Source organism: Nycticebus coucang, chromosome 13 (genome assembly GCF_027406575.1).
Source record: "Nycticebus coucang isolate mNycCou1 chromosome 13, mNycCou1.pri, whole genome shotgun sequence".
In the NCBI taxonomy this organism is placed as follows: Eukaryota; Metazoa; Chordata; class Mammalia; order Primates; family Lorisidae; genus Nycticebus; species Nycticebus coucang.
Window position 1 is genome coordinate 86,168,818 of NC_069792.1, and position 27,904 is coordinate 86,196,721.

The 27,904-nt window shown below is 38.2% G+C and overlaps 1 protein-coding gene across 2 annotated transcripts in view; it reads left to right on the plus strand.

The window, feature by feature from the left end:
* The window catches only part of NSMCE2 (NSE2 (MMS21) homolog, SMC5-SMC6 complex SUMO ligase), a 225,845-nt gene that overhangs the window by 71,665 nt on the left and 126,276 nt on the right, over window positions 1-27,904 (plus strand). For both annotated transcript variants that reach the window (XM_053559630.1, XM_053559629.1), the window contains exon 4: window positions 4,229-4,382. In XM_053559630.1, the coding sequence (XP_053415605.1) occupies window positions 4,229-4,382 (154 nt within the window). The remainder of the gene's footprint in view (window positions 1-4,228; window positions 4,383-27,904) is intronic.

The window sequence follows — 27,904 nt, forward strand, 5'->3', positions numbered from 1 at the left end:
GATTCACTGATGATCAATACCCAGACCAGATCTGTCTGATCCTGAGGTCCATGTCTTTTCTCCTCCATCATATCAGCTTCACTTCAAGCTAATTGTCATCCTCTATGTGAATAAACCTGTCTCTTGAGTTCTCCCATTCCCATGATCTGCTTCTCGTCTCGATGTTTTTCCTTTGCCAGCAGACTTCCTTCATTTTCTCACAGAGAACTCTCTTAATCCTTTTTCTCATACCAACGCACTAGAATTTGGCCTTTCTGTACTTCATTCATTCTTCTGAACACTGACTATGCGACAGGCCGCGTGCCAGACCCCAGGTAAATAAACCCTGCCTGAGAGATGCTTCACAGATGACAGTTGCAGTGCAGTGTGTGAAGCGCCTCATAATTAAACCCAGTGGTCCCTTTTAATGCTTCTTATGTGAGCGCTCTTGTGTCATTTTTCCAAAAGACAAGCACTTCTTTTATGGAAATTTTCCATTTCCTTTCTCCATAGCATGCCTTTCTCCTAGTTTTCTTCTTTACTTTTATAGAGTTCTCTTTGTATCTCTCTCTCTTTTTTTCTCATGCCCTCATTTTGAAATTCTTTCCAGCTGCTTACTAGATAGATATCTATACAGATTCAGTGATGCCCACTGCTTTCCTTAAGAAAATGACATTTAACTAATTGCCCACATTAAATACCTCAGGAACGCCCTGTCTTCTTCTCACAATGAGACTCAACAATTCTCCTTGCTTTAAAAATAGCGCCCCAGCCTGACCACGTTGCAGCCCCTCTGCCATCAGTTGACAGATAGCAGGACCTTCTCTCCCCTTCCCTATCTGCCTTACATCCTGCAGGCATTAACTGTAGTAATCATTTTTGTTTAAGTCTCACGGTATTATTAGTTCACACCTTATAATCTCATAATATCTTTTGCTCTGTCTAGTCAGGTCTCATTTCCATAGCCTGGGTCCCACAGCTATTCACCTCGTACCCCCGATCGACTGTTCTGCTCTTTTCTCCTTTGAGCAAAGGTGCTTAGCACACAGAGTGCACTCAGTGAATATTGAAAGGGGAAGTGGGTGCAGAAAACCTGATCCTTTCTTTCCCTAGGGCAGTATTACATTTTCATTATGTAAGCATTGTGCCTGCTGTTTACTTCTAAGTAGCTTCTCTCATTTTTAAATTATAGCGGTATAAAGATTAATAAACAATCGCTGTTTTAAAAATTCTGATTTTCATTAACCCAGTGTCTTAACTGAATTGTATTTCTCTGAAATTCATATGTTGGACCCCTAACGCCGAGTACCTCACAATGTGACTGTGTTTTGGAGGTGGAGTCTTTAAAGGGGTAATTAATTAGGTTAACGTTAAGTGGGCCTTAGTCCAATATGACTGATGCCCTTATAAGAGGAAATTTAGATATAGACCTTTGCAAAGGCAAGACCATGTGATGAGAATGGGGAGGCTGCTGTGTATAAGCAAGCCAAAGAGAGAGACATCAGAAGGAGCCAGTCCTGCTGATACAGTGACTGCAGACTTCTTGGTTCTAGAACTGTGAGAAAACAAATTTCTGTTGCTTAAGCTACCAAGTCTGTAGTGCTTTGTTATGGTAACCCTGGCAAACTAGTACACCTAGTATCTTTTAATTCACTGGGGTTTAAAGTCCTGTGTCTAGGGACTAGTTCGTGATTATCTAATAAATCCTTTCTTCCCATCTCAAATTTCCTCAGAAGAGAGGGCCATCTTTAGCTTTTGTACTAGATAATATGCCCGATCAGCTACTTGAAGAATTTTCCCCCTGCTTCTTTATCCATTTCTCTTAAAAATGTAAACAAAGCAAGACACCATTAAAAATAGTGCCCATTTATTTTACTGACTTAAAGAGATAGTGAGTTGAATCTTTTTTATGCTCCCATTTTGATAGTGGGAATTCAGAAAGTTCGTTTTGCAGGGGCAGCTGTACCAGCTACAGCACCAGACTCAGGGAAGACATCTGTAGCAGTGGACTTAGGCTTCACCCCACATTTCTGGAGGTTCTGACTGGAAAAAATACATTGAATCACCAAATTTGGTTTATTCTGTTTTTCCTAGTCTTATTTCTGGTTGTCACATTGTCAAACTTCAAAATGCCTATTTTTTCCATTTGTTTCCTCAGCAATGATTGTAGTTGAACTAAGAAAATTAAGCATGTTGACTGTTGTAGAGACTTGGCTGGAAAAGAACATTTGAATTTTACTTACCACTGCTCACATTGTATCCTTTGTGATCATCCCAGATTAAATAATAATTTGAGACTGATCAGACCTATAGATGGCTCATCTGAATGCTTTCTGTAATGTTATCATTAACATCTTGGGTAGATATAAGTCCGTATTATTTATAAATCCAGATAGAGAGCCTATAATCTATTTCTAAGAATCTGCAATTAATTTTCTAGGGTCTGCTCTGAACTGTTGATACTACGATTTTGAACTTGTTTCATCTTGTTCTATCATGTAGATGTTAGATGATAGCTAGTCCTCATGTGTAATAGCTCTTTTTCTTGAGACATAAGGCATTATTAAATTGCCTTTCTCCCTTCTCTTTTCCAAATCGTACTATACTATGAATTTGAGACATTTTAGGTTCATAATACTTCTTGTTTTTGATTTAGCTCACCAAAATGCATAGCAGTTAAGCAAAAGATTATGTGGTTTATCTCCATGACAAAAGTAAGTCAAAGCACATAAGATGCATATAGTCATTTGACCTTATATGCATTGATTCTGAAATTCAGAGAGAACAGAAAAATATCCCATTGACCGGGATCAAAACCAGTAATTTTTTTGTATGTAACTTGTAGTCTTAGCATTCCCTCTAACTAATTGGATGGTAGAAGATTAGTCATTTACTTCTTTTTCTATCAATCATTTTATTTATTTGTGAAACTGGGGAAGGTGGAGTTCAAGATTAAATGGTCTCTAAGTTGTCTTCCAGCTCAGAAATTGAACTATGTATTTGCTACTAATAGTAACATTGATAAATTGTGGCTTTTTGTGGGTAAGTACATTTGGAGCTAATAAGATTAATTTATTCAAAACACAAGTATGTACCACCTACCCTGTGCTGGGTGCTAAAAATAAGAGCAATTGTATATTATATGTGCTGTGGAAGAAGCTTGTGAAACATGTTTCTGGGCATAGTGGCGAGTTCGGTGAGTTTTGCTTGGCAACAGGAGCAGCAGGAAAGGGCCAGTGGTGAAAGAGACCAATTCTGAAGCCCTGAGGCAGAGCATCAGTGGAGTGGAGTGGTGGGCAGCAGCTGGATGGTGGTGGCGAAAGCTAGAGAGTGAGGAAGTGGAAACAGTGGCTCCCTTTTCCCAAGGAGGTAGATTTTGGGACAGAAAGTAACTCAGGGGAGCAGGCGGGGATTATAAGAGATTGTTTGTTTTAAAATATGGAAGTAAAGAACCAATGTTAAAGTTTTGGGGCAAAGAGTCTATAGATAGTGGGGAAAGTTTATTTGAATGGAAATGAGAATGTAATTAAAAACAAATTGAAGAACGGAGTTGAGAATAAATGGATAGATATGTGATGACACAAACAGTAAAATGTTAATTGTGACATCCAGGGAGTAGATGAATGGGTATTCACAGTACAATTTCTTCAACTTTCCTTCATGTTTGAACATTTTATAATACTGGGACATAATTTTATAGTATGGACAGAGAACACACATTGAGAGTTTAGATTTAAATGGAACAAGGGGGCACTAATTTCTCATCGTGGCAGCAAATTATGGGAGGTTAAGTCTAGAGCCTCAACTTTTGTAAAGTAGGAGTCACTGTCACACTGGAGCAGAAGGCCAGAAAATAGGAGCATTGAGAATGAAGAATGGAATAACCATGATGGCAAGTGGGAGAGGCGCCCAAGCAGACTGGGGGAAGGAAGACCGGTGATGCTCGGGTTCTCGTGAAATCACCACGTTTGCAATTTTCCCTCTATGGCAGGAGACAGTAAGTTAGTAGGATTACTGAAGGGTCAACAGCTTAAGAAAGTTAACAAGGATGAGTAGATGGGATGAGTGATTCCCTTCAGTGTTTACCAGAAGTCTGCTCTGGAACAAGTCCCAGCCTGTGTGGTTCACTGTTCAGGGAATTCTGTTTTCTTAACCTCATTATCTTTTTCTTTGAATTATGCAAGATAAATACAATGGCTCAAAACTTACTATTAACATTTAAGTAACGTAATTTTGTTACCTTACTCAGGTAAAAGAAGAACGTCCAGAAAAAATACCAGATTTAAAAGTATTGGTGGAGAAGAAATTTTTGGCTTTACAGAACAAGAATTCTGATGCAGACTTTCAAAATAATGAAAAGTTTGTACAGTTTAAACAACAGCTGAAAGAACTAAAGAAGCAATGTAAGTCAATGCTTTGCTTTGGTTTGGCTTTTGAAATTAGGGAACTGACTTGATGAATAATCCCAGAAAAATGATTTTATAAAGTTTGCTTGTCTGCATGGCTTGATCCTCTTTCTAAGTTGCTTTTTAGTGTTGCTGCAATTCTATATTTGTCTAACTTTTGGTTCAAATCAGCCTGTCCGTTTCTGAAAGCCAACAGTTTCCACAAAGTGCTAAGAAAATTCCCTAGTAGCTAAGAAAAGTTACACATATTCTTCCACTGCTGGGGAGAGGAATTGGGAAAATAAAATAAAACAGGAAACTATTTTATTAAAATAACAATGATATTCTCCAAATCTCAAACTGCTGTGCCAGTCTTTAAAATTGCCATGCTTTGGTTTTAGTTTTGCTGCTTTGGAGTGGTGTTAGGTATGTTTTCTCAGAAGACTACTTTTTCTTCCCAAATATGGACCAAAATCTTCTGTATTTGATTTATCTTTGTGGTAGCATAAATTCCATGTGATTTTTAAATTTGTTGCCTTTTAGTAAACTATTATATTCAGATTTTTTAATGAACATAATTTTGGTTTAAAAATGAGAATGGGGAAAATAATTTATTTTATAAAAAATTTATTTGAATACATTACTTGCCGGAAATAATATAGCTTTTCTACACAATAAAGTATGTATGCTTTTTCTTTTCTGTTTTTTTCCGTGTGCTGCATATAACAATTTTATGTAAATTGATTTTTTTCACATCAGCATTTATTTAGTTTTATAGTCTTTGCTGTTTTTAATATTGAGGCTTGTGTTCCTTAAAGAATTAAATAGTGAAGCAAGTAGCTTTCTCTAACTTGAGTCTCCTATCATCATTCACATACACATAGAGCAGAAATGTATACAAGATGTAAATTTAGTGTAGGAATTCATGCTGAGATCTCAAAAAATGACTGAGGAAGCTGCTTCACTTTTGTCTAGTTTACAAATAAGTTTCACAATTTGGAATGTTTTGCAATCACAGTGAAACTTTTGCTTTTACTATATATTTCAGTGGTAAGCTTTTGTTTTTGTACTTTAAGTTTATTTTTCTTCATTGAACATGATAGCTACTAACATCTTTCTAATATAACCAGCACTATTCCCCTAAGTGGGCAATAATCCCCCCAACAGGTAATTTGCCAGCCGCTTTCTAATTGTAAAGATGCTAGTGAATTTCATTTTTGGTGTTGGGTCAAAATAGCCAAATGTATTTTATATACTACTTGGAGCCAGTGCTAACAAATTATAGCAGACTTAGGATTCAATCATAATTTCTGATTTTAAAGGTATTTTACAGTACAAATTGAAGGATAAACACCCCGAATTTAAATATCCTCTTTTTTTGTTGTTATTATTTACAAAATTATTATTCCATGAGAGAAATTATAAACTTTTACAGTCACATACTTAATGAGAAACACTTTTTCCTTTTGATGTTTCTTTTTCTTTTCTTTTTTTTTTTGAGACAGAGTCTCATTCTGTCATCCTGGGTAGAGTTCCTGATGTCATCATAGCTCACAGCAGCCCCAAATTCTTGGGGTCAAGCGATCCTCTTGCCTTGATTTTCCTATCTTTAGATGGGGTCTTGCTCCTGCTGAGGCTGATCTTGAAGTCTGGAGCTCAAGCATGCTGCCCCCGCTCAGCCTCCCAGAGGGCTAGGATTATAGGCATGAGCCCCTGCACCAGGCTGGGAAACACTTTTAAATGAGAACATATAATTCAACAGAACAATAAATGTTGGAATCATGGTTATTGTTTGGGGTAGAGGGAGAAGGGAAAGAGAAGGTTCCCCAGGCCAGCACTATATATCATTAGGGTAGACAGTTAAACCTGATGACAGAGTAAATTTATATCAAAAGAAATGCTTCCTTATGTAAGATTTCCCTGTATATTATAACACTGGAATTAAAATAACTTTCCCTATTTTCCCCTTTTATTCCCTCTAAAGTAGTCTTTTGAAAAGTTCTTAAATCTCAAATGGCAGAACAAGCAAACATTAATACTCTTTTAAAATGCTCTGTAGTGGGTGGTGCCCATAGCCAGACGGTAGGGTGCCGGCCACATACACCAAGGCTGACGGGTTTGAACCCAGCCCCGCCAGCTAAACAACAATGACAACTGCAACAAAAAAATAGCTGGGCATGATGGCTGGTGCCTGTGGTCCCAGCTACATGGGAGGCTGAGGCAGGAGAATCGCTTGGGCCTAAAAGTTTGGGGTTGCTGTGAGCTGTGACACGACGCCACGGCACTCTACCAAGGACAACATAATGAGACTCTGTCTCCAAAAAAAAAAAAAAAATGCTCTGTAAGATGTGTATACCTGACTTGCAAAGTGTAATCTTTAGTGGTGTCCTTCGCACTGTCAGTTAAACTTATATCATGTTTACTGGAGTTTGTTTCTTTAGATTTAATGCTGCTGTGAGGATCCTAATTAGGACTGGGCTCCCACAGTATTTGTGGAGCCAAATCAGAGGAACACTGTGATTTATAAATGAGCTAATGAATTTGTTTTGGGAAACATTCTAGAGATAATTTTTTTTTTTTTTAAACATTGGAACATGAAAGCCAGGGGGAGAGACTTGCTGCTAGTTGCCTATTTTGGCAAACTAAAGGCTGAAGTGTTTTTATGGGCTGCATATATCTGAAGGGTTTCATGAAAATAACCACCACATTTTCACTAACTTTATCATGCAAAAACATAAATTCTTGGGATTAATTTTTTCAAATTATGATCTAATCAGAATAATTGCCAGGAAGCTCTTGGGTGGTGAGAGGTCAAGATGGAGATTGCAGTAAGGTTGTCTATCAGGTGGTTCTTACTCTGCTGAGGTAGTAAGTTAACCCAGTTAATAATAACTGAAACGTTTAATCTCCTGCTTCCTTATGTCCTTAAAATTTACTGCGAGCCCCCAGAAAGCTTTTATTTACATGGGCTATGACCATTGGCATTTATCATATTAGAAATCAAAATTGAGCAATATAAAATATTAGTCTATTGAAAAATAAACCCATTACATATTACTGTAAATAGCAGTTGATATGAACTATCACTATAAATTTTTCTAACACAAAGAAAAATTATTGAGAAGAGCAGTGTTGTTTTATATTTTTGTAAATCTCTTCCACTTGTGGCTTAATAGACAGCTGGATTCTTACACTTTCCTCTGCATTTGGTCCGTTCAGTTGAAGTATATAATGAAAATGTAATCTCACGCATTAGTAATTGTACTTGCAGAAAGGACCTTACAGACCACCAGAAGTTCTCACTTGGAGAACTCTGGATCTAAGTCAGGGGTCAGTGAGTTTTTTTGAACAAATCATTTTATCCATTGGATGTCCAGTGTCCTATGTAGTAGAGATAATTGTGTCTGCTCCCGGCTAATGTCTGAGGATCATTTACCAAGATTAAATGAGATACTGAGTCTCTGCAAACTCTGAAGGCTTATTTTAGATTTAGGTTACTATTGAGAAAGAGCTAGTGCAGCATGGTGGAAAGAATGCGGCTTAGCAACCAGAAGACATGGGTGTGAGTCATTAAATATGTAGCCTGGTCTCATGCAGATATCACCGTTTTTCTTCTAATTCTTAGAGTCATATAAAATCAAGATTGACTGAAGATAACTTTTAGACTTCTAGACAGGATGAGTAGGATGGGGATGGTAGTGACAACTGACTTAGGGAATAGTTTCACAGAAAACAATTCCCTAGACAACAGTTATATTCTTACTAACCCACGTTGTGAAATACTATGATTTGGTTTAGGGCAGACATAACCAGACTTGAAATAATTTTAATTTATCTAAACAATATGTGAAGATAATTTTCTCTCCTCCTGGCCTTAAAACTGTCTCTGCTATTATTATAACTGGTGGTTTCTTGTAATTTTAACATCAGGGGAACTTAAGTGTGTGAATGCTTCGGTATAGACACTTTTTAAAGTCATCAAGAAATCTTTCTGGCATTCTTTATTCACTTGCCTATTGTGTGATTAACAGGCATTGTAAGTTTTAGAATGGATCAGTAAAGGGGGAAATTGAGGGTGGTAGACAATAAGGGATACTTAACAAAATGTAAGTGCTTGGCTTTGTTGTCAGAAATAGAATTGGCTATGAATCTGAGATCATCAGGTGTTAAAATCACTTAAAATGAAATATAATTTCATTAATATAGTTAAATTCTAAAAGTAAAGGAGAGTGGATCTTTTTTAAAATGAAAATTTGCTAATCTGATAATGTTCACTGCAAATTTAGGCAACATATTTAGGTTATATGCAGAATATAAACTATGGAGAATAATGGAATCCATAAGAGAAACCTAGAAATCATTTTGAGTGACGAATGATATTTGTATCAGACGTATAGAGAGAGACATAGGAGTTTATACTGTAATCTAGTAATTATATGGATTCACTCTAAGCACACCCAATCTAGATCTCAAAACTGATAAAATAGGGAGTGTCCATTCACTTTACAAAAGGATTTCACTCAAGGATGCCCATTAAGTAGGGAGTTCCTTCTCAGGAACATTGGGATTTTCTTAAGTCATTACTTCACTGTTCATTGTTGGTAGCTGTTCCTTTTCCTTCAGCATCGATTCGAAACTGCAGTATAGCTGCGTGAGAGTGGGGATTTTCCTGTCTTGCTCACTGCTGTGTTCCTCGAACTCTAGCACAAGGTGTAGGCACATCAGGTTACAGTAGCACAGGTCTTTGATGGTCCCAAGAATCTTCAGAACTGTCCTGTGCTTGAGAGCTTCTGTCCTATCTGAAGGAAACTCCTGTCATCCCTGCTAGCCCGTTGCGGCTGTGAATGGATATGGACCCTGTGTTGCCAGGTCTTTCATATTCTTTTGGAAAACCGAGAAATCTAACTGATTTATTTTTTAGTTACTATTTTTAAAACACCATACAAACCAAACTATTGGTCTGTGACCTTTGACGTTACCTTCTCATAATACCAGTTTTTAATGCCTTTAATAAGGGGGATTAGCTATTTGATTTACTGTTTATTTGGCCACTTATTTGGCCAGTTAATAGTAGATTGTGATTTCTTCAGAGAAGGGGGTGGTTTTACTTTCAAGATACTCCCAACTAAAACCCGAATGTGCGTTTCTCTTCATTTGAGAATGCATATAATAGAAGCCTGTTGGGTTCTATTGAAAACAGATGGGGTTTTGTGATGAGCAGCCCAGTGACTGGGAACAGCGTGGTATGAAGAAGACTAGCCAATGGGAAGGTGTGTGGGTTTTGGAAGTTGACAAAAGAGAGAAGACGAAGAAATAAAGTGCCAAAAGGGAAAGTGTTTGACTCTGCTTAATACGTTGAGTGCATTTAAACTTGGCAAAGTGTGGACCAACCTGAATTCATCCTGATGCTCTTCAGCCTCCAAGTCTCTTACTTTGTTATACCTTATTACTGTATATCCAAATGAGCTGTGTTGCTGACATGCAGCAAACCAAAGCCAAGACCCGGTAAGGCAGGATTTCTTATTCATCCCTATGTTCCTTTTGTTCCTCAAGTATTAGGAGCTCAGTTAATATTTATAGAAAAGAATTATTCAATTAAAGACAGACTCTGCCTAGAAAAAAAAGAGCCAGCGCGCGCTACCTCACACCTGTAATCCCAGCACTCTGGGAGGCCGAGGCAGGTGGATTGCCTGAGCTCACGAATTTGAGACCAGCTTGAGCAAGAATGAGACCCTGTCTCTAAAAATAGCCTGGTGTTGTGGCAGGTGCCTGTAGTCCCAGCTGCTTGGGAGGCTGAGACAAGAAAAATCACTTAAGCCCAAGGGTTTGAGGTTGCTGTGAGCTCTGATGCTTACAGCACTCCACCAAGGGTGACAAAGTGAGACTCTGTTTCAAAAAGAAAGAAAAAAGGAGGCAGAACCTAATTAAGACAATCTGATGGTTAAAGTCCTTTTCCCTTTAATAATTATCATCCATAAAGAAGAGGATAAGTAGAGGGGGAAATTAACATTTATTGGGTTGGGATCTAAAGTTAACAGAAAAAGTTAACAATTTGTATTATCTTTGAAAATCCTTTAAATTGCTCAAAAAGTCAATATACATAATTGTGTGTCTATAACCTTCTACAGTATGTTGGTGTAAGTGTATAGAATAGAGAGTAATATGCAGTTTTTAATATTGTAGAATATAGCCCACTTTATTTTTTTTTTTTGTAGAGAAAAAAAAATGGCCCTCGGTAGAGTGCCGTGGCATCACACAGCTCACAGCAACCTCCAACTCCTGGGCTTAAGCGATTCTCTTGCCTCAGCCTCCCGAGTAGCTGGGACTACAGGCGCCCGCCACAACACCCGGCTATTTTTTGGTTGCAGTTCAGCTGGGGCCGGGTTTGAAACCGCCACCCTCGGTATATGGGGCCGGCGCCTTACCAACTGAGCCACAGGCGCCGCCCAGAATATGGCCCACTTTAAATGTAACTGCTTAGAACATTTAAATAAATTTTTAAAAAGTTAAATTTGTTGGCTCTTCTACAGATAGCTTTTTTATCTCTGGAGTTCTCAGTTGGTCTTCCTTTTTTCCTTGATGAAGTTGGATGAAACCATCGTTATTCACTTGCTTAATTACCATTAACTGTTGAGAAACGCTAAAAATCATAAATTTCACAACTGAGATTGATGTTTTCAGGCTGGATTGCATCCCTGGCCTGTGGGCTTATGCTCATTGAGTGAAGTTTCTGCCCTATACAGATTTTTTTTTTTTTTGTAGAGACAGAGTCTCACCTTACCGCCTTCAGTAGAGTGCCATGATGTACACAGGACTCACAGCAACCTCTAGCTCTTGGGCTTCCGCGATTCTCCTGCCTCAGCCTCCCAAGCAGCTGGGATTACAGGTGCCCGCCACAATGCCCGGCTATTTTTTGGTTGCAGTTCAGCTGTGGCTGGGTTTGAACCCGCCACCCTCGGTTTATGGGGCTGGCGCCTTACTCACTGAGCCACAGGCATTCTTTGTGTATTTGCCTCTCTCTCCGTTGCTCCTCTGAGTCAGCTCTGACTCTCCCTTCTGCTTTCTTTGTGTCTTTCACCCCAGATAGTTCTCTTTTCCATAAATCTTGACTTAGATCTGTGCGACTGAATGGCATCCTTCCCATCTTAAAGATGAAGCAGGCTGTGGAGGTAAAGTGATGTGCCCAAGGTCACAGAGCTCGGCCAGTGGAACCAGAAGATAGCAATGCCAAGGATGAAGAGGGAAATCGGAGACTGGTGCAGCTGTCTTTTCTCTTCTGCTTCATAAAGCTGTTACTTCCCACAAATGTTTATATTTTAAAGCAGATTTGGGATACCAAATAGGTAATTAAGGGGAAAAAGGTTAATTCAAATTGAAGAATTAGGCTGGGCACAGTGGCTCATGCCTGTAATCCCAACACTTGGGGAGGATGACTTGAGGCTAGGAGTTTGAGACCAACCTGGGCAATGGTTGGGAGATGTAGTGAAACCTCATCTCTACAAAAAATAAGCTAGTTGTGGTGATGTGCACCTGTAGAATCAGCTACTTGGGATGCTGAGATGGGGCGTTAACTTGAGCCCAGGAGTTTGAGGTTACAGCTAGCTACAATTAGACCACTGCACTCCAGCCAGGGTGACAGAGCAAGACCTTGTCTCTAAAAAAAAAAAAAAAAAACAGTAAATAAATTTAAAGAATTGATTCATAGTAGTGAAGTTTTAATCAGGTCATTAAACTATCAGGGGAGCTGTTTTGTAGTGAGAAATTAACTTTTCTACATGTCCTTTATGCTGAGCAATAAAGATACTTATCAATTCTGCATTCATGTTAGGTTTGCTCTATTCTTTTCTTTTCTTTCTTTCTTTTTTTTTTTTTTTGAGACAGAGTCTCACTATATTGCCCTTGGTAGAGTGCAATGGCATCACAGCTCACAGCAACCTCAAACTCTTGGGCTCAAACGATTCACTTGCCTCAGCCTCCCAAGTAGTTGACTACAGGCACCTGCTACAATGCCCGGATTTTTTTTGTCGCAGTTGTCATTATTGTTTAGTAGGCCCAGGCCAGGTTTGAACCTTCCAGCTTCAGTGTATGCTGCTGGTGCCATAACCACTGTGCTATGAGCGCTGAGCCTAGGTTTGCTCTATTCTTATTGGTGGAAAATAGTTACAATAAAAGTTGTAGGCAGGCTTTGTATGATGCCTAGTACATAAAGTACTTAATGGGTACCCGTTGAATTAATGAGTAGCCATGGGCATTATTTGAGGGTCTATCTATGGGTAGGATACAGGACTTGCATACTTTATATACATTGTTAATTCTTTCTCATAACTGTGCAAGATGGCTGGATGCATTTTACAGGTTAGAAGATAAGCAAAGAAGTAGGATAATTTCCCTGAACTCTCGTGTGGTGAAAGTCAAACCCAGGTTTGGGTGACACCAAAGCTCATGTTCTTTTCCCCCATATCATACCAACTCTTGAAGATACTTTCATGTGTGTTTTATTCTGTCTATGCAAGCAATTCATTCACTTACTGAAAAATTGACTTGTCTTAGGACTCTTGAGTAGTGAATCAGCTGTTTGGATGTCCCACGTCGCAGAACTGCATTGATGATGTACTCCGATGATACTGAGGAAATGTGCTTCTTCTATCTGAGAGAGAATCTCTTTCTTTGGTCACTTGTATTTAGAGGTCAGGGAGGAGGAAAGATACTAGACGTTAGATAGCGATCCTACTTTTCTAGATCCATGGTTTTGGCAATACATTTGGAATATAGTGCCCAAGAATGATGTTTCTGGTGTGAATAGTTGCTATGTTACGGCAGAGACAAATGGGATATATATGGTATCACAAGTTTAGAACAAATTCCATGAAATTTATTTCAAGCATAACAACAGTAATCTCTTGCACATACATCATTTCTCTTAATCTTTACAACATCCACATGAAGGGAAGGAGTACATGAAAAATGCAGCTTCTGTTTTTAGCAGACTTAACATCATATAATAAGAATCTCGGAGGTGACATATTTACCCAATGTCTCACAGTCAGGAGGCCACAAGGATAGCAAATATGTTCACGAGGAAAGGGAAGTTTTAAAATGAGAGATTGCTATAATTAAAGTTAGTAAAGAAAGGTTCAGTTATCAAGGGACAAGTGAGTCAGCAGCAAGTTTAAATACAAACTGTGAACTATGGGTGTTTATCTCATTGTGACTTATTTTGAGAGAGTATGATGCCATCCGTGCTCAGAAGCTGCCGGAATCAAGAATAGGAAGACCAAATCTTAAGTGTCTGGGAAACGACATACGTTATCCTGAATAATCTTGTCACATTATAAATCCCGAAGTTGGATCGGTTTAAGTTGTGTATTTGTTAGATATAATGGGGATATCCAGCAAAGTTATTAAACATTGTATTTCTGCTTTATTTTTTAAAGACTATATATATATATATATATACATATACATATTTCTTTTTTGAAAAGAGACTTTAAATTGAATTTTGGCAGTTTTATGTAGAAAGTGGGCCTTAACCATCCTGAAATTTTAAAGTTAAAAAATATTGAAGTTAATATTATTTTTGTTTGTTTTGGTTTCACTTTTTAAAATTATTTTTTATTAAATCATAACTTTGTACATCGATGCATTTATGGGGTTCAGGGTACTGCTTCAATATACAATGTGAAATGTTTATGTTTTTTTTTTTTTTTTTTTTTTTTTTGTAGAGACAGAGTCTTACTTTATGGCCCTCGGTAGAGTGCCGTGGCCTCACACAGCTCACAGCAACCTCCAACTCCTGGGCTTAAGCGATTCTCTTGCCTCAGCCTCCCGAGTAGCTGGGGCTACAAGCGCCCGCCACATGAAATGTTTATGTTAAACTAAGTAACATCCATCACAATTATACTCATTTCTTAATAGTTTTGAAATGTACCCTTGCATCTTGCACATTAGGTGAGGTACCCCCCAAATACCCTCCCTTCCCCCATAACCCCTCCCCTCCCCTCTCTTTCCTCTCTCCTTCTGTTAATATTATTTTTGGTTTTGTAAAGCAGCTATGATCACTATTATTATGTATATGTAGCAGTTATATAGGGGAAAACTGTAGCTTATGCATATTGAAATTCAGAGCCACTGGCATAGAATTGCCTTGCTTCATGAACAATATTTGAAATCAAGTGATACAATTTTACACATTCAGTTAATAATACTATTGCCTTCCATGTTTGGTTTTAATTTAAGGTTTTAGGGGCATTAAACAGCAAATGGGAGTCAAAAGACCTGACTTAGAGGCTAATGAATGGGCTTTGTCCCCTTTGGCAATTCAGTTTCTGTCTGAATGTCATGTCCTCCCATATGAGGGGAGAGGCTTTGTCCTAGCACTCTGGGAGGCTGCCCAGGCAGGTGGATTGCTTGAGCTCATGAGTTCAACACCGGCCTGAAAAAATAGCCCAGCATTGTGGCAGGCGCCTATAGTCCCAGCTACTCGGGAGACTGAGGCAAGAGGATCACTTGAGCCAAAGAATTTAAGGTTGCTGTGAGCTGCAGCACTCTACCAAGGACAACAAAGTGAGACTCTGTCTCAAAAAAACATAAATCAAAAATTAAAAATTCAGAGCTCAATACCCACCCTAGGGATTCATATTTAGTTGGTGTCTGGTAGTCCTGTAGGCATTTTTAGTTCTCCAGGTAATGCTTTCATACAATCAAGATTGAAAATGACTTAACCTCTTAAAGCAGTGGTTCTGAACCTTCCTAATGCCATGACCCTTTAATACAGTTCCTCATGTTGTGATGACCCCCAACCATAAAATTATTTTCGTTGCTACTAGCACTGTCTTAGAAGTTGCTTGGCTAGGTACTCTAAAGCTGTGGCCCCCAACCCCCAGGATCTGTGTGTGTGGCCTGTTAGGAACCTGGCTGCACAGCAGGAGGTAAGCAGCAGGCTAGTGACGCTTCTCTGTATTTACAGCTGCTCCCCTCCCTTCCCGTGACCACCTGCGCTCCACCCATTGTCAGTCTCATCCACTCCCCACCCCCAACCCCCGTCCTGGGGAAAATTGCCTTAGCTGGTGGCAAAAATGTTAGGGACCACTACTCTAAAGGATATAAGTTTGACACCAATTTTAATGGAAATGTGGCACATTTCTTATAGCTGTAAAACCTATCTGTTCATATATATTATTGACAGTCTTCATAGTGATCACATTCATGTATTTGTTATGCTCAGAGCTTGTGTCTCTTTTTATCTAAAGGGGAGAGTGTGTACAGACATGTCTCAGCATAGTTATAAGCACATGGAGGTTACTCAGTAATTACCTGACAGATGAAACTGAAATTAGTGTCCTGAGTTTGGATATAAACTAAATTTCTTCTTCTATATCTGAGAGTTTCATTTTCATACTCCATGTTATGCTTCGTATTCATTCATTCAACAAGTGTCCATTGAGTACACTTGAGAAATACAGCGGTTAACAAAGGAGACAAGTCTCTGTGCTCACAGAGCTTACCTTCTGGTCTGTGGCACTAGTTAGCATCTACTCACTTTGAGCGTTCTGGGGGAAATGCAGTTCGTTTCTCATAGCTCCCAAACCTATCCTTTCATACACATTTTTGACAGTCTTCATAATGATCACAGTTACGTATTTGTTATGCTCAAGTACTTTCAGAGTTATGTCCCTTGTATTTGTTAAAATTTCTAGAAGTCATAAAATCTTTCTCTTCTGGATAACTTTTTAAACTTGTTTAATTATCTGCATTATGTTGGTTACAATGTAAGGAAAGATTCCATAGTCCAAGCCATGGAAAGATACTAGAATTTGAAATTTAAAAAAAGTAAGTTCAGATATGGCACAACTAAGTAATAGTTTGTGTTTTTTTAATCAAGCCAGTGAAATTTTACTTTTCTTCACAGGATACATAATAGGATAATAGTGCAGATTAGCCCACAGAGTTGTTTTCCGTATATGTGGACAATGTTTCATGAACCATAATATACTTCCCAAATATTAGTTGCTTGATCTTTTTTAGCTTGTTAAAGAATTTATTTTAATAATTTTCATTTATACATACACTTAAAATGTATGAGAATAAACATTTTTAATGTTATTATCAATTAACATGAATTCTTAAGTGCAAGGAAACAAACCAGTGTTTTAGTCACTTTGTTAAAGTGTTAAGAGATTTTAGTGAAGGGTAAAATATTGCTACACCATCAAGTAGTTAAGGAATGTTCTGTAAATGGCAAGGGTGTGAACAAAAAAAATGTTGATAAGGTAACAAATCACTTCTCAGTACAGTATTAGTTTTGGCAGCCTTTTCTTGATAGGGAGGCAGAGATTCAGTTGTCAGGAATGGCTCTCTTCACACAATGACCACCCTGCGTGCTGATGAAAATGTGTTCATTGTAAGCAAATTTAGTGAAGCTGTAGTTACCAGGTGCTGTATGGGTCTTGAATACGTGAGGGATTCTTTTTACAGAGGTACATTAGATTGATGTTGAAAAAATTGACTCTGCTGTTTGAACTTGATTAGTTAGCCTTTTAAAACAAATCACCCCATGAGTTATTTTCAATTTATATGTATGTGTGTATATGCGCGTATGCATGTGTTAATCTTTTTTAGTATTCTTATCTCATGTCAGTCTTCCTGTTAGACTCATAGCCAGAAACCCTGCATGACTGAGATCTGGAAAAGGGGACATGGAGCGGAAACCACTTCCTGGAGGGAAGCCCTTGCTGAGAAATAAACCACATGGGTACCACAGCCCAAGCTTCATCCTCCTGTAAAAAACAACAACAACAAAAAACAACTGTTAGTAGACTTTATTTCAAAATAATTACTGTTAATAGACTTTATTTCTAGAGCAGTTTTACCTTCGTGGCAAAATTGAGTGGAAGGTACAGACATTCCCACAGTCCCCCTTCAGTCAGCACAGCCTCCCCATGATCGAGTCTTCAGTGACCAGGCACCTACCTATGCAGATCTACCATGTGCCAGGCACTAGGAACATAGCAAATAACCCGTGTCTTGGGAGTGAGAGAAAAAGGGAGACTGGTCCCTCGAGGTTGCAGGGTCTGCAAAAGAAATGAGAGAACGGCTGGGGGTGACAAAAGGTTCTGAGTAGGGTTTTCCAAAGTAAATATAATTAGAATATTTTAAAAAGTAAAAGTTCTCAGGGTCAGATAAATTAATCAGTTTGCTTTCTTCTGGGATTCCTTAGTCTTTGCTATGAATGTATGTTTGAATGAATGGAATGTCAGTTCAGAGAGAGCAGGCCTTGATCTGCTATATACCCAGTGTCTACAGTAGCACCTGTCATGGAGCCAGTGCTTAATATATGTTTGGGAAATGAATAAAGGACCACAAAAAGCAGTTATAATTTAGTTTATGGAAAAAAATTTTCACCCCCGGGACAAATATTCCATGGTAAATCCTTTGCCATTTTGACACGTGCTAATCCTGGGAATGAGAGATAGGGCAAGGCCTGTGTCCCTTTTTACCAAGGTTACCTCAGCAGACATGAATAACAATCACACTCTTCAGTACAAAGTTTGGCTGCCAATTGGCTGGAGATACTCCCAGACTTTCTGGCAACCTTCCTTGCCCAGTTTGATCATTGGGTCTTTTTTTATGGAAGGTATATCCTTTCTCTTTTCTAGGGAACACTATACTTTGACTTCACTTCAATTGCAGAAAGCAGGGAATTTTCTCTCCCCCTGCCCCATTTTGAAGTCAGGGTCTTACTCCGTCACCCGGGCTAGAGTACTATGGCACAGTAATAGTTTACTGTAACCTCAACTTCCTGACCATAGGTAGTCCTCCCACCTCAACCTCCCAAAGTGCTGGGATTACGGGAGTGAGCCAGCCAGCACACCAGGCCTAGACGTAAGAACTTTTAATTCCTGACTCCATCATCTTACCTGTTATGTGGTAGCATTGATTATTTCCCCCTCACAGAGATTAAGTTGACCATACTTCTTACATTTGATAGTATTAAAGAGTCAAGAAAATATAGTAGTATCTTACTTAGATGTATTTTCATTCACTTTGGAGCACAGTGGTTGTATTTTATATTTACCAAAAGCAAACAATTACTACTACAAAGAGACAGGTAAGAATTACCAGCCAGCTAATAAGACACACTGCCTGGTCCCATTCCTAGCAATCTCTGCTGGTCCCTCTCCCTTTCTTTCCACTCCCACTACTACGATTGCTCTATTTCTGATCTTGCCCCTCAGCCTCCTATGTGCTTCTAGCTCCAGACTTGACTCCTGCCAGTTTCTCTGGAGCGAGTGATTATTCAACTATACATATCTGGTCACACTTGTCCACGTGAAACTGGCAGGAGTCAAGTATGGTGTGGCCTTTCAGCAGCTCCCTTCAGCCCTTCTGAAAGAGAGACCCTTTAGGCACCTGTTTTCACTTTCTTACCACTGTTAGCTAACCCTTTGATCCAGACACTTAAATTCCTAGAAAGTAATGCATTCTCTTACCTGAGTCTAGCCTTTCACTCTTTCTGATCTCTTCATGGAATATCTACCCCTTCTTTCTCTTCCTGTGGTTAAGACAAACTCATCCTTCTGCCTTAATCCAGAATCACTGACTCCAGGAAGTCTTCCCCAAGGTAGAGTAAGTGCACATCTATAATGCAAGACCTTTAAAGAAGTTTTAATCTGGAGAGGAATATCTAATAACAAAGATTAGGAAAATTAGTATATAAGATTATTTGGCAGAAAGAGGAATTTGAGGCATATTTTATGGAAACTTTCAAATACATTAATATTTGTTTCAGTAGTTTGCTAAGTGGAACCAAAAATTGTAACATGCGATTTATAATGTAAAGTTTGACAGGCGTTCTGTTGTCCTTTAACCGTATCAGCACAGCAGTTGGTGTATCCCGCAGACACACTGAAATATGTTGACTTTCTCATCTTGACTGACTCATTTGACTCAAATGGCAAGCCCCCTCATGACCCCAGTTCAAAAAATAGAAAGAGTATTACTATGTTTTCAGAAAACCAAGTTTTGAGAAGCAGTGAGCTCTTCTTTGTCTTTGCTGTGATGGCCTTGGCCTTGTAATCACGTGGGCTGGAGGCTAGAGGTCACTGTTGGAATTATATGTTATAAATCCCAGCACTAAAGTTAATAAAATACACGAACTATATCTGAGGGTCAAACTTAAACTTTCATGATACAACTTTAAAATAATTACAATCAATTGAATATTAAAGGTCCAGGTTGTGTGTCAAGACTTGGCAATATATTTTTCTGCTAACTGTACCTTTGGAAATCAATTCTAATAATGATAGTCCAAAAACGTGAATGCTTTATGTACAAAGATGTTTCCCTAGGATATTCAATAGGAAACAGAAAACAGTCAAGCTTTGGTGAAGATTATTTATCTGCAAAGTGAATTGTTTAGAAAATGATTTTCCACATAATATTAAATTTTAAAGCAGTTTAAATATTTATATGTATTCTGAACACCATTACTGGATGTGGAAGTACTGTTTTGTATTTCTGTGAATAGAAATAGAAAACAAAGCACAGGACGTGAAGAACAGCAAGTAATCTAGTTAGATCAGACCATGTGTCTGTTGGGGAAAAGAGTACAAGGGTTGGTTAGACTGATTTATGGAGTTGTTGCCTTGAATAGGAGAGTGTAATTAACAAGTAATGGAAAGTGTTAAAGTTTTTCCCTAGCTGAACCACCTGTTCAAATGTTAAGAAGTTAAATCTGGTTGTGGTATGTAGGTTAAGTAGGTATGGGAAGAGATCTTATTACTGTGGTCCAGTCAGGTGCTGATGATGATACCCTGAACTATCACGGACTAATTGGAAAGGAGAGGATGAATGATAAGAAGTGTTATGGAGGTAGAAGTCTGCAAACTTGTCAACTCGTTTAAAATAGTAATAGACCGAGGAAAATAAGGTGAAGTTTCTAGTTTGAGTAACTGGGGAAAGGGTGATACTATTAAAAAGAAGTTGGCTGTCTCATGGAAGAGCTGGTCCTTAGGTGGGGAGGTAACTCACACATTGAGTTGCGAGTGCTAGATTTTGTTATAAATCTTCAACAAATGATCAGAAATGAATAAAAGCTTTGGTGTAAGACCATGGCTGACAAGAGGGGGATAGAGGCCTTTACCCACTCACATATGATAGTTGGAGCTGTAAGAGTGGATGACCTGTGTGCAAGGAGAAAAGTGCCGAGAGAGCCCAAGAAGAGGAAGAGCCACAAGGAATGCTCCAGTGGCTGGGTGGAGGGCGATTTTCATATTTCAAAATTCACAAATTAGATTACATAACCTAATAAGACTATAGGGGAAGGGGAGGTGGAATTAACCATTGTGTTTTATTTTCTCTGTTAACTTACTACTCCATGGTACTATTGGTTAAGAGTTTCCTTCATGGTTTCTTTTTCCCTTCCCAGAAGTAGATATTTAAAGCAATGAAGAGTAAAAGGTCACACCTGACTTTCCCTATCCACTTTCATAAACAAGAAACACGTATAGTTTTTTTGGTGTGGGTTATTTTTAATTCAGTATTATTTTATTTTTATTGTTGTTTTGAGTCAATTTGAGGATCCAAAGAATTAGATTACAATGTTTGCATTTGCTAGGTAGAGTCCCTCTTATAATTGTGTCCTGCCCAGAAGAGGTGTCCATTCTACCCTAAAACTGTGCCTATTAAATGGGAACACACTATATAGTTTTTTAAACAATTGCATGGCATGTAAGGGGATAGGGACGAGGTGTATCCATTTGTTAGACAATCGATTTTTACAAAATCAGTTAATGCAGATCCAGCCATTGCTTTTTATTTAGAAATTGTGTTTTAATCATAATTTAGATTTAAAAATTTTAAGTTCATTTAAAAATGAATATTAAACATATAGGAATGATTTTCAATGGTTGTGGTTCAAAACTGTTGCGGAATAGAAATTAGTAGTGCAACACCATGTTAAGTGTTCAGCTTTAAATTAAATGCTGATAGGTTTTCAGCTCTCTCAAATTTTTCTCGTAGAACAAACCACCCCAAAACTTAGGGACTTAAAATAATCATTTATTTGGCTCGTGATTTTGTAAATTGGTCATTTGGACTGGGGTTAGCAGTGTGTCTTCTGATGATGTGGAGGGGCTCAACTCGCACTGCCAGATGGGCAGGTGGCTTCTGGGTCTACAGCGTCCTGAGCTGGGTCAGTTGGTCCTGTTCCATGTGATAGCATCCCCCAGCAGACAAGTTCAGGTTTGTTCACAGGGTGGCAGAGGGAAGACAGGAGTTTCAAAAGCTGAAGAGCTCTTGAGGCCTAGTCTTGGAAACTGCACGGTGTACCTTTTGCCAGACTTTTGATCAAAACAATCCCAGATTCTCAGCGTGGGAGGATAGCTCTGCCTCTTGATGGAAGGAGGTAGAAGGTATTATGGCCAGATTGTCACTAGGCATAACAGCTTGTATTTGTTCATTTTGGATATTCAAATAACTGCTGAAATAGTAATTTGTATGCGTGTGTGAGAGAGTCTGTGTGTGTTTTTCTCACTCTGTCTTCTCAATGTGCGACTCCTGAAAAGCAAGGGGTATTTGAAGTAATCTCAGTCTTCTGATCCATCCATCTGAGCAAGGGCATGTTTATTCAGATATCAAAGTAACTTGATGAGAGAACTTAACATAAGTAAACCTACACTATTTACTGATTTACTTACACATGCTACATACACAGTATTTGCTGCACATCTTTGAGTGTTTATTTTATGCCTGGCACTGAGATAAGTATTTAGGAATAGAGAAAGAAGAAACATAACCTATTTCTTACTTTCCAGAAGTTTATATTCTTATATGATGAGCAAAATTTATACTCAACAAGTAATTTCTTATTAATGTGTCAAGGACTTAGGTTTTAATCAAAGATGGTACACAGATGGATCTGACTTAATTCTTTAAGTAGAGCAAATAACTGTATTTAAATATTTAAACCGTACTTAAAATAACTGTAATTCAACAAAATATATTAAGTGCCATGAAAGAAATTTAAACCGAGTGCTATGGGATTAGGAGAAAAATAGGAGGAGGCAAATGATTGAGTGCCAGGATCCGTGATTCATATAATTAACACCTGAGAACAGAGAGATCTTTGAAACCAGAGAATGATGGCTTCATAGAGAAAATGAGTTTTGAATAAGACTTTGAAGAAGAGGTAGAATTTGAGTAAGTGGAGAAGTGGGAATCCTACTCAAACTGAGAATTGAGTTGTTTTCCCAACAAGGTAATTATTTAATTAAAGAGAATCTTTTCAAGTGGCAAATATTAAAGAGCATGAGATAACATGACTGCAGAAAGACGGTAGAAAACAGTATACTGAGAAAATGCTGGCAAGTTTTTTACCTCTCCAGTGGTTCCAAGGCTTAATTTTCTTTCATCAAATATTTGTGTACTTTGATTGGAAAATTGAGTAAGGAGTGTTTGTTTTATTTTATAAGGGAAGTACACATTTTATTTACACTGAATAGTGCTCTCTATAGCCATATATTGATTGAAAAAAATAGAAACCAATAACATATATCCCTGTTGACAAGGTAATTCAAAATTAACAAAAGTAAGGAAACCCCCACTGAGTAATGTCAACAGGTACTTTCTACAAGTGGGTCTGAATCTATTTACAGGTAGAAATAATTGGGGAATTTCCTTTTCTAAAATTTTCAGGTAAATTTGCTTTTCTTTTTATTTTGAGACAGAGTCTCACTATGTCACCCTTGGTAGAGTGCTGTGGCATCACAGCTCACAGCAACCTCAAACTCTTGGCTTAAGCTTTTCTCCTGCCTCAGCCTCCCTAGTAGCAGGGACTATAGGCGTTCATCACAACACCCGGCTGTCTTTTGGTTGCTGTTGTCATTGTTGTTCAGCAGGCCCAGGCTGGGCTCGAACCTGCCAGCCTCAGTGTATGTGGCCGGTGCCCTACTCACTGAGCTACTGAGCTACGGGTACCAAGCTGGTAAATTTGCTTTTCAAATGTTCTGTTCTAGTTGGACCTATTTAAGCAATTTAGTTTATAAAAATAGTTTATATTTTGAGAAGGACCGATTAAAGTGCATTTCATTTAATGCTGATTGAGTAGTACAACATTTTCATATATACCAATTGCCAAAGTTCTCAACATAACTATGCAAGTAATAGAATCATAATTTATATTTTAATAAATCAAGGGCAGTTGTTCAGTGTTGAAGTGGCGTTTAAAACATTATGAATAAGTTCCATTGTCTAGTTTATCATTGCCTTTCCCATGAAAGCCCTGATACTTAACTAATACTGTCTAGCCTAAATGCTGTCATGTAATGAATTTCTAGAGAATTCTTTGAGAGAAACTTTTCTACCACCTCATTTATTTTCAGCAACAAAAATTTGGGGGAATTTAGAATAGTTTTTAGCATCTCTTGTATTTTAATAGCTGCAATGTATGTTCATTCCAAACACATGTATCACAGCGCTATTTTAAGTTGAGAATGAAATAGCAGATGCAAGTATTTTGTAAACTGCAATATCTGTGCAAATAAATGTCAGGTGGGATTATTCTAAGATTAACCTTTGTTCCTGCAGGGTTTCTGTAGTACAGTTACAGTTCATGCCTTAGATCAGTGGTTCTCAACCTTCCTAATGCCTCCAAATGCCACGACCCTTTAATACAGTTCCTCATGTTGTGGTGACCCCCAACCATAAAATTATTTTCGCTGCTACTTCATAACTGTAATTTTGCTACTGTTATGAATTATAATATAAATATCTGATATGCAGGATGTATTTTCATTGTTACAAAGGAGTCGCGACCTATGGGTTGAGAACCACTGCCTTAGATTCTAGAAGAGACACATGTTCTGAGATGTAGTCTAGATTCAGCCCTTTACTAGCTCTGTAACCTGGATAAGTTTCTATCCCTCTCTATAATTCAGTTTCTTGATCTGTTAAAATAGCATAATAATAGTATAGCTACTTCAGAGGTTATTGTGAAGATTAAATTAACTAACATATGAAAGTCACAGTGGTGTCTTGGTACACAGTAAATATTATGTGTGTGTTAGGTGTTATTTTCGTCGGCACCATCAGTATCACTGCGTCGTGTAGGATAGGTAGATAATTGCTCTTAGATATATGCAAGTCATGTTTTTCTCTATGAAATTCTTCCACTCTACTAGTTTTACATTTTCCTCAGAGAGTTTGTTGAGGATAAGGACCGAATCTCATCGATTTTTAAGTCCTTAGCCTTTGGCAGAGGTCCTAACTCATAATAAATGAATAGATTATATTATATATTTACATACATGACCATTTAAGAGAGAAGTATACAAATGTAGAAAAAGTACTTTTAGTATCTGTATAATGTTAGTCTCTTTCTGGTCCACCTTACCCTTTTCAGCCCCCAAATGGCCTCATCTTGTTCCTTTTTTCTACACGTCTGGCCTTCAGGATACCTTCCTAGCCTTACATAGCCCTTTCTTGCCCAGATTGGTTTCATTCAAAGTATCTTGTGTGGGAAGCTTTCATTGACCACTCCTGCTTATGATAGTCTCTTCTGTTCTATAGCAATGTATAGGGAGATACATACACGGGTGCGCTGCTCTTTAGGGGATGTATGCATGTAGGAAAAACTCACAGTATACAAGACTTTGATGAAGAGTGGGCCTCTGCCTCCCTGGAGGCAGTTATTGTGTTACTATTATCAAGTTCCTTTTGCATCTGAAATATTCTCTGTTTGTGGGTATATGTTTTAATGGTAGCACATTAGACACTCCGTTCCACTTTGCTTTTTTCACATATTTTGGATATTTTTCCATATTAGTGCAAATAGGGTTTCCTCATTCTATTTAATGACTATATAGTATTTTAGTTTTTAGCCAGTCACCTAATGATGGGGCTAGTGATTTTTTGGCTATTATCAGTATGGCTGCAGTGTCCATTCTTAAACATATAAAAGTCCACACAAGCAAGCCTGTATCTGTAAAATAAATAGTGGTGGAATTACCAAGTCAAAAGATACATGAATTTTTGGATTTTTGCTATGGAAAACAAACTTCCATCGACGTTCCCTTCATAGAGTTTATATTAATGTAAGTCCCTATCAGCAATTTAGGAGATCTCCCATTTCCTACATACTTGCCAGATCACTGTGTCATTAAACCTTTTGGTCTTTGCCACTTAGAAATCCCAGATAAGTGCTCCAATTCTGCTTCATATTGTTTTTTACAATCTGAGATAGTCTTATATTTTCATTGCTTTTATGTTTCTTAACTTCCAGGAGTGTGCTGCTTTCTGGTTTTTATCCCACTGACGTGTACTTGGCAGACCATGTATTACATTTGCTGTGAAAAATGTAGCGTTATATTATACATCTTTGCATTGTTCCCGCCTCAGCAACTTCCACATTGTAGAGCTTTGTAGACATTTATAGATTGATTATCCTAAGCGGGCAAAGTTCATGTATCTGTGTAATTTTTAACGAAAGAGAGTTATTGCTTCCTAAACATTTTCTTGTACTAGTTCCTGTCTTTGCATTAAATATTACAGCTCACATTATCAGTATTTGTAACTACATGTGTGACTCTTTGTGTTCAAACTCAGCCTGTTTCTACTGACTTTTACCTTCTTAGAAAGGTGACCACAAATTCAGTTAAAGGTGTCATAAGATTTTATGACTTGTTTTCTGGTAGCCTTGGGTAGAGTCTTTCTGGGTCCACTCTGCAGAGCTGGGTGAGTTAGGTGGTAAGGATCTCATAAAAGATGCTGTCCTGGGGGAAATGGGGAAAACTCAGGGACTCACTGGAGCTAAAAGGGTGCCTCCCTAGAGCTGAGGCAGTGAGAGCCTGGTAGCTGTGTGGGAGGCCTAGTTCATGATAGGCTAGTGTGTGTACCTGTCAACCAGCAAGGTGAGAAGAGTGAAGAAGGGGCGGATGTTGTTGGCCAGGCTGAAGTGCAAAGGGAGGATTCGGGTAAGTGGTTCAGTAGAGAACCATTGAAAGTTATTTACAAAATATTATTTTGATATCTTGGATAATTAGTAAATTAGGGATGGCAGGGTGAACAGACATGGTAAGCTAGAAGGAACTGGCAGAATCTAAATAATTCCTTTACTGAGATGACACATAGGTCTGCTATATACAGTTGGACAGTTTATTTTGCATTACATGAAAGCACTTGGATGAGGAGGCTAGAGCTGACTAAATTCAGACCCAGGGTATGCACCTGGTGTGTGCACACACCTCAGGGGAAGTGGGCCTTTTTCTGATTCATCTACTAATTCAAATGCTCAGGGTAGGCAAGCAGAGAACTTTTCCCTCTTTACCTCATATGTCGCAGACTTAATATAAAGAACATTCTTGAATCTGTTTAAAAATCAATGTGTAATATTATCTTCTGGTCCAAAAATTTTATTCAGCCATCCGTGATAACTGGTCACAATTTAATTCTCTTTTATAAAATGACAATAGGGAAAAAATGAAAGAAAAATATTTGGCTTTGAAAAATTAAACCTGTAGTAGAAAGAAAGGTGCTCTGTTTTTCTTTTTGAGCTCTTATTCTCCACCATAGGATTTTCCTTTTGAGGACATTGAAAACAAAATGCATCAATCCATTCAAGATTTCCCTCTTGTTCTTCATGGGATTGTCCAAGTCCAAGAGTACACGTGAAAGTAGTCATATCATTAACTGTGTTCTTCTGGGCCCAAAGGTTAGCTGTTCTGCAGTGTGATTTCACTGCCTGTGTTGCTCATATGTCTAAGCTTCTTTCTGGTATTTTAGTAAATATACATTTGTGTGGAGTGTCTTAATGATTTAGCTCAAATTCAGTGTCATAGATGGGAGAGTCCACCTTAGGCACCGTGTTTTCCCTTTTCTTTCTTCTTCCCTTTTTTCTTCTTTTCATGTTCTAAATCGCACAGAGATATATGGTCTGCAGGCCACATCTAGCCTGAAATGTGAGTTTGTTTGGCTCATGTAGTGCTGGGATTTGTTGTTTTTAAGCACTTTTAAATAAGAATTGTGCCTCTCGCTGAGTCACTATGCTGGCTGTTCCCTTGTGTGTTGCTCTGTTCCATTTTAACTGCTTTCCCTGTAGGCATTCACATTTATAATTCTTGCTTTAAATCTGGGGCACTGAAAGTAGAATCAAGGCAGGAAATTAGAAGGTACACTAAAAGTCTGCCCTTAAGAAGCAATTTACATTGAACAAAGAACTCTTATTTATAGTATTAAGAAATGTTTTTAAGTGTGTAACTTTTTACCAATATCATTCCCCTCATGCTGTCCGATTGTGCCTTACAGCAAGGTAAATACAAGGTTGGTAGACAGAATTAGGGAACTGTATCAAGGTTTAGAATACCAAGGGTCAATAGTAGGTCAGTCACTTCAAGCCAGAATATACACAAACATTGAGGTCAAGACAAGTCATAGGTCAGAGCAAAGTAGACAAACTAGGGACTAGCAGTAGCGCTAAGGGCCCACGCGAGCCACGGACACCAGTTTGCTCTACTTTTAACAGTGCGTTTGTGTGGCACATTTGTTGA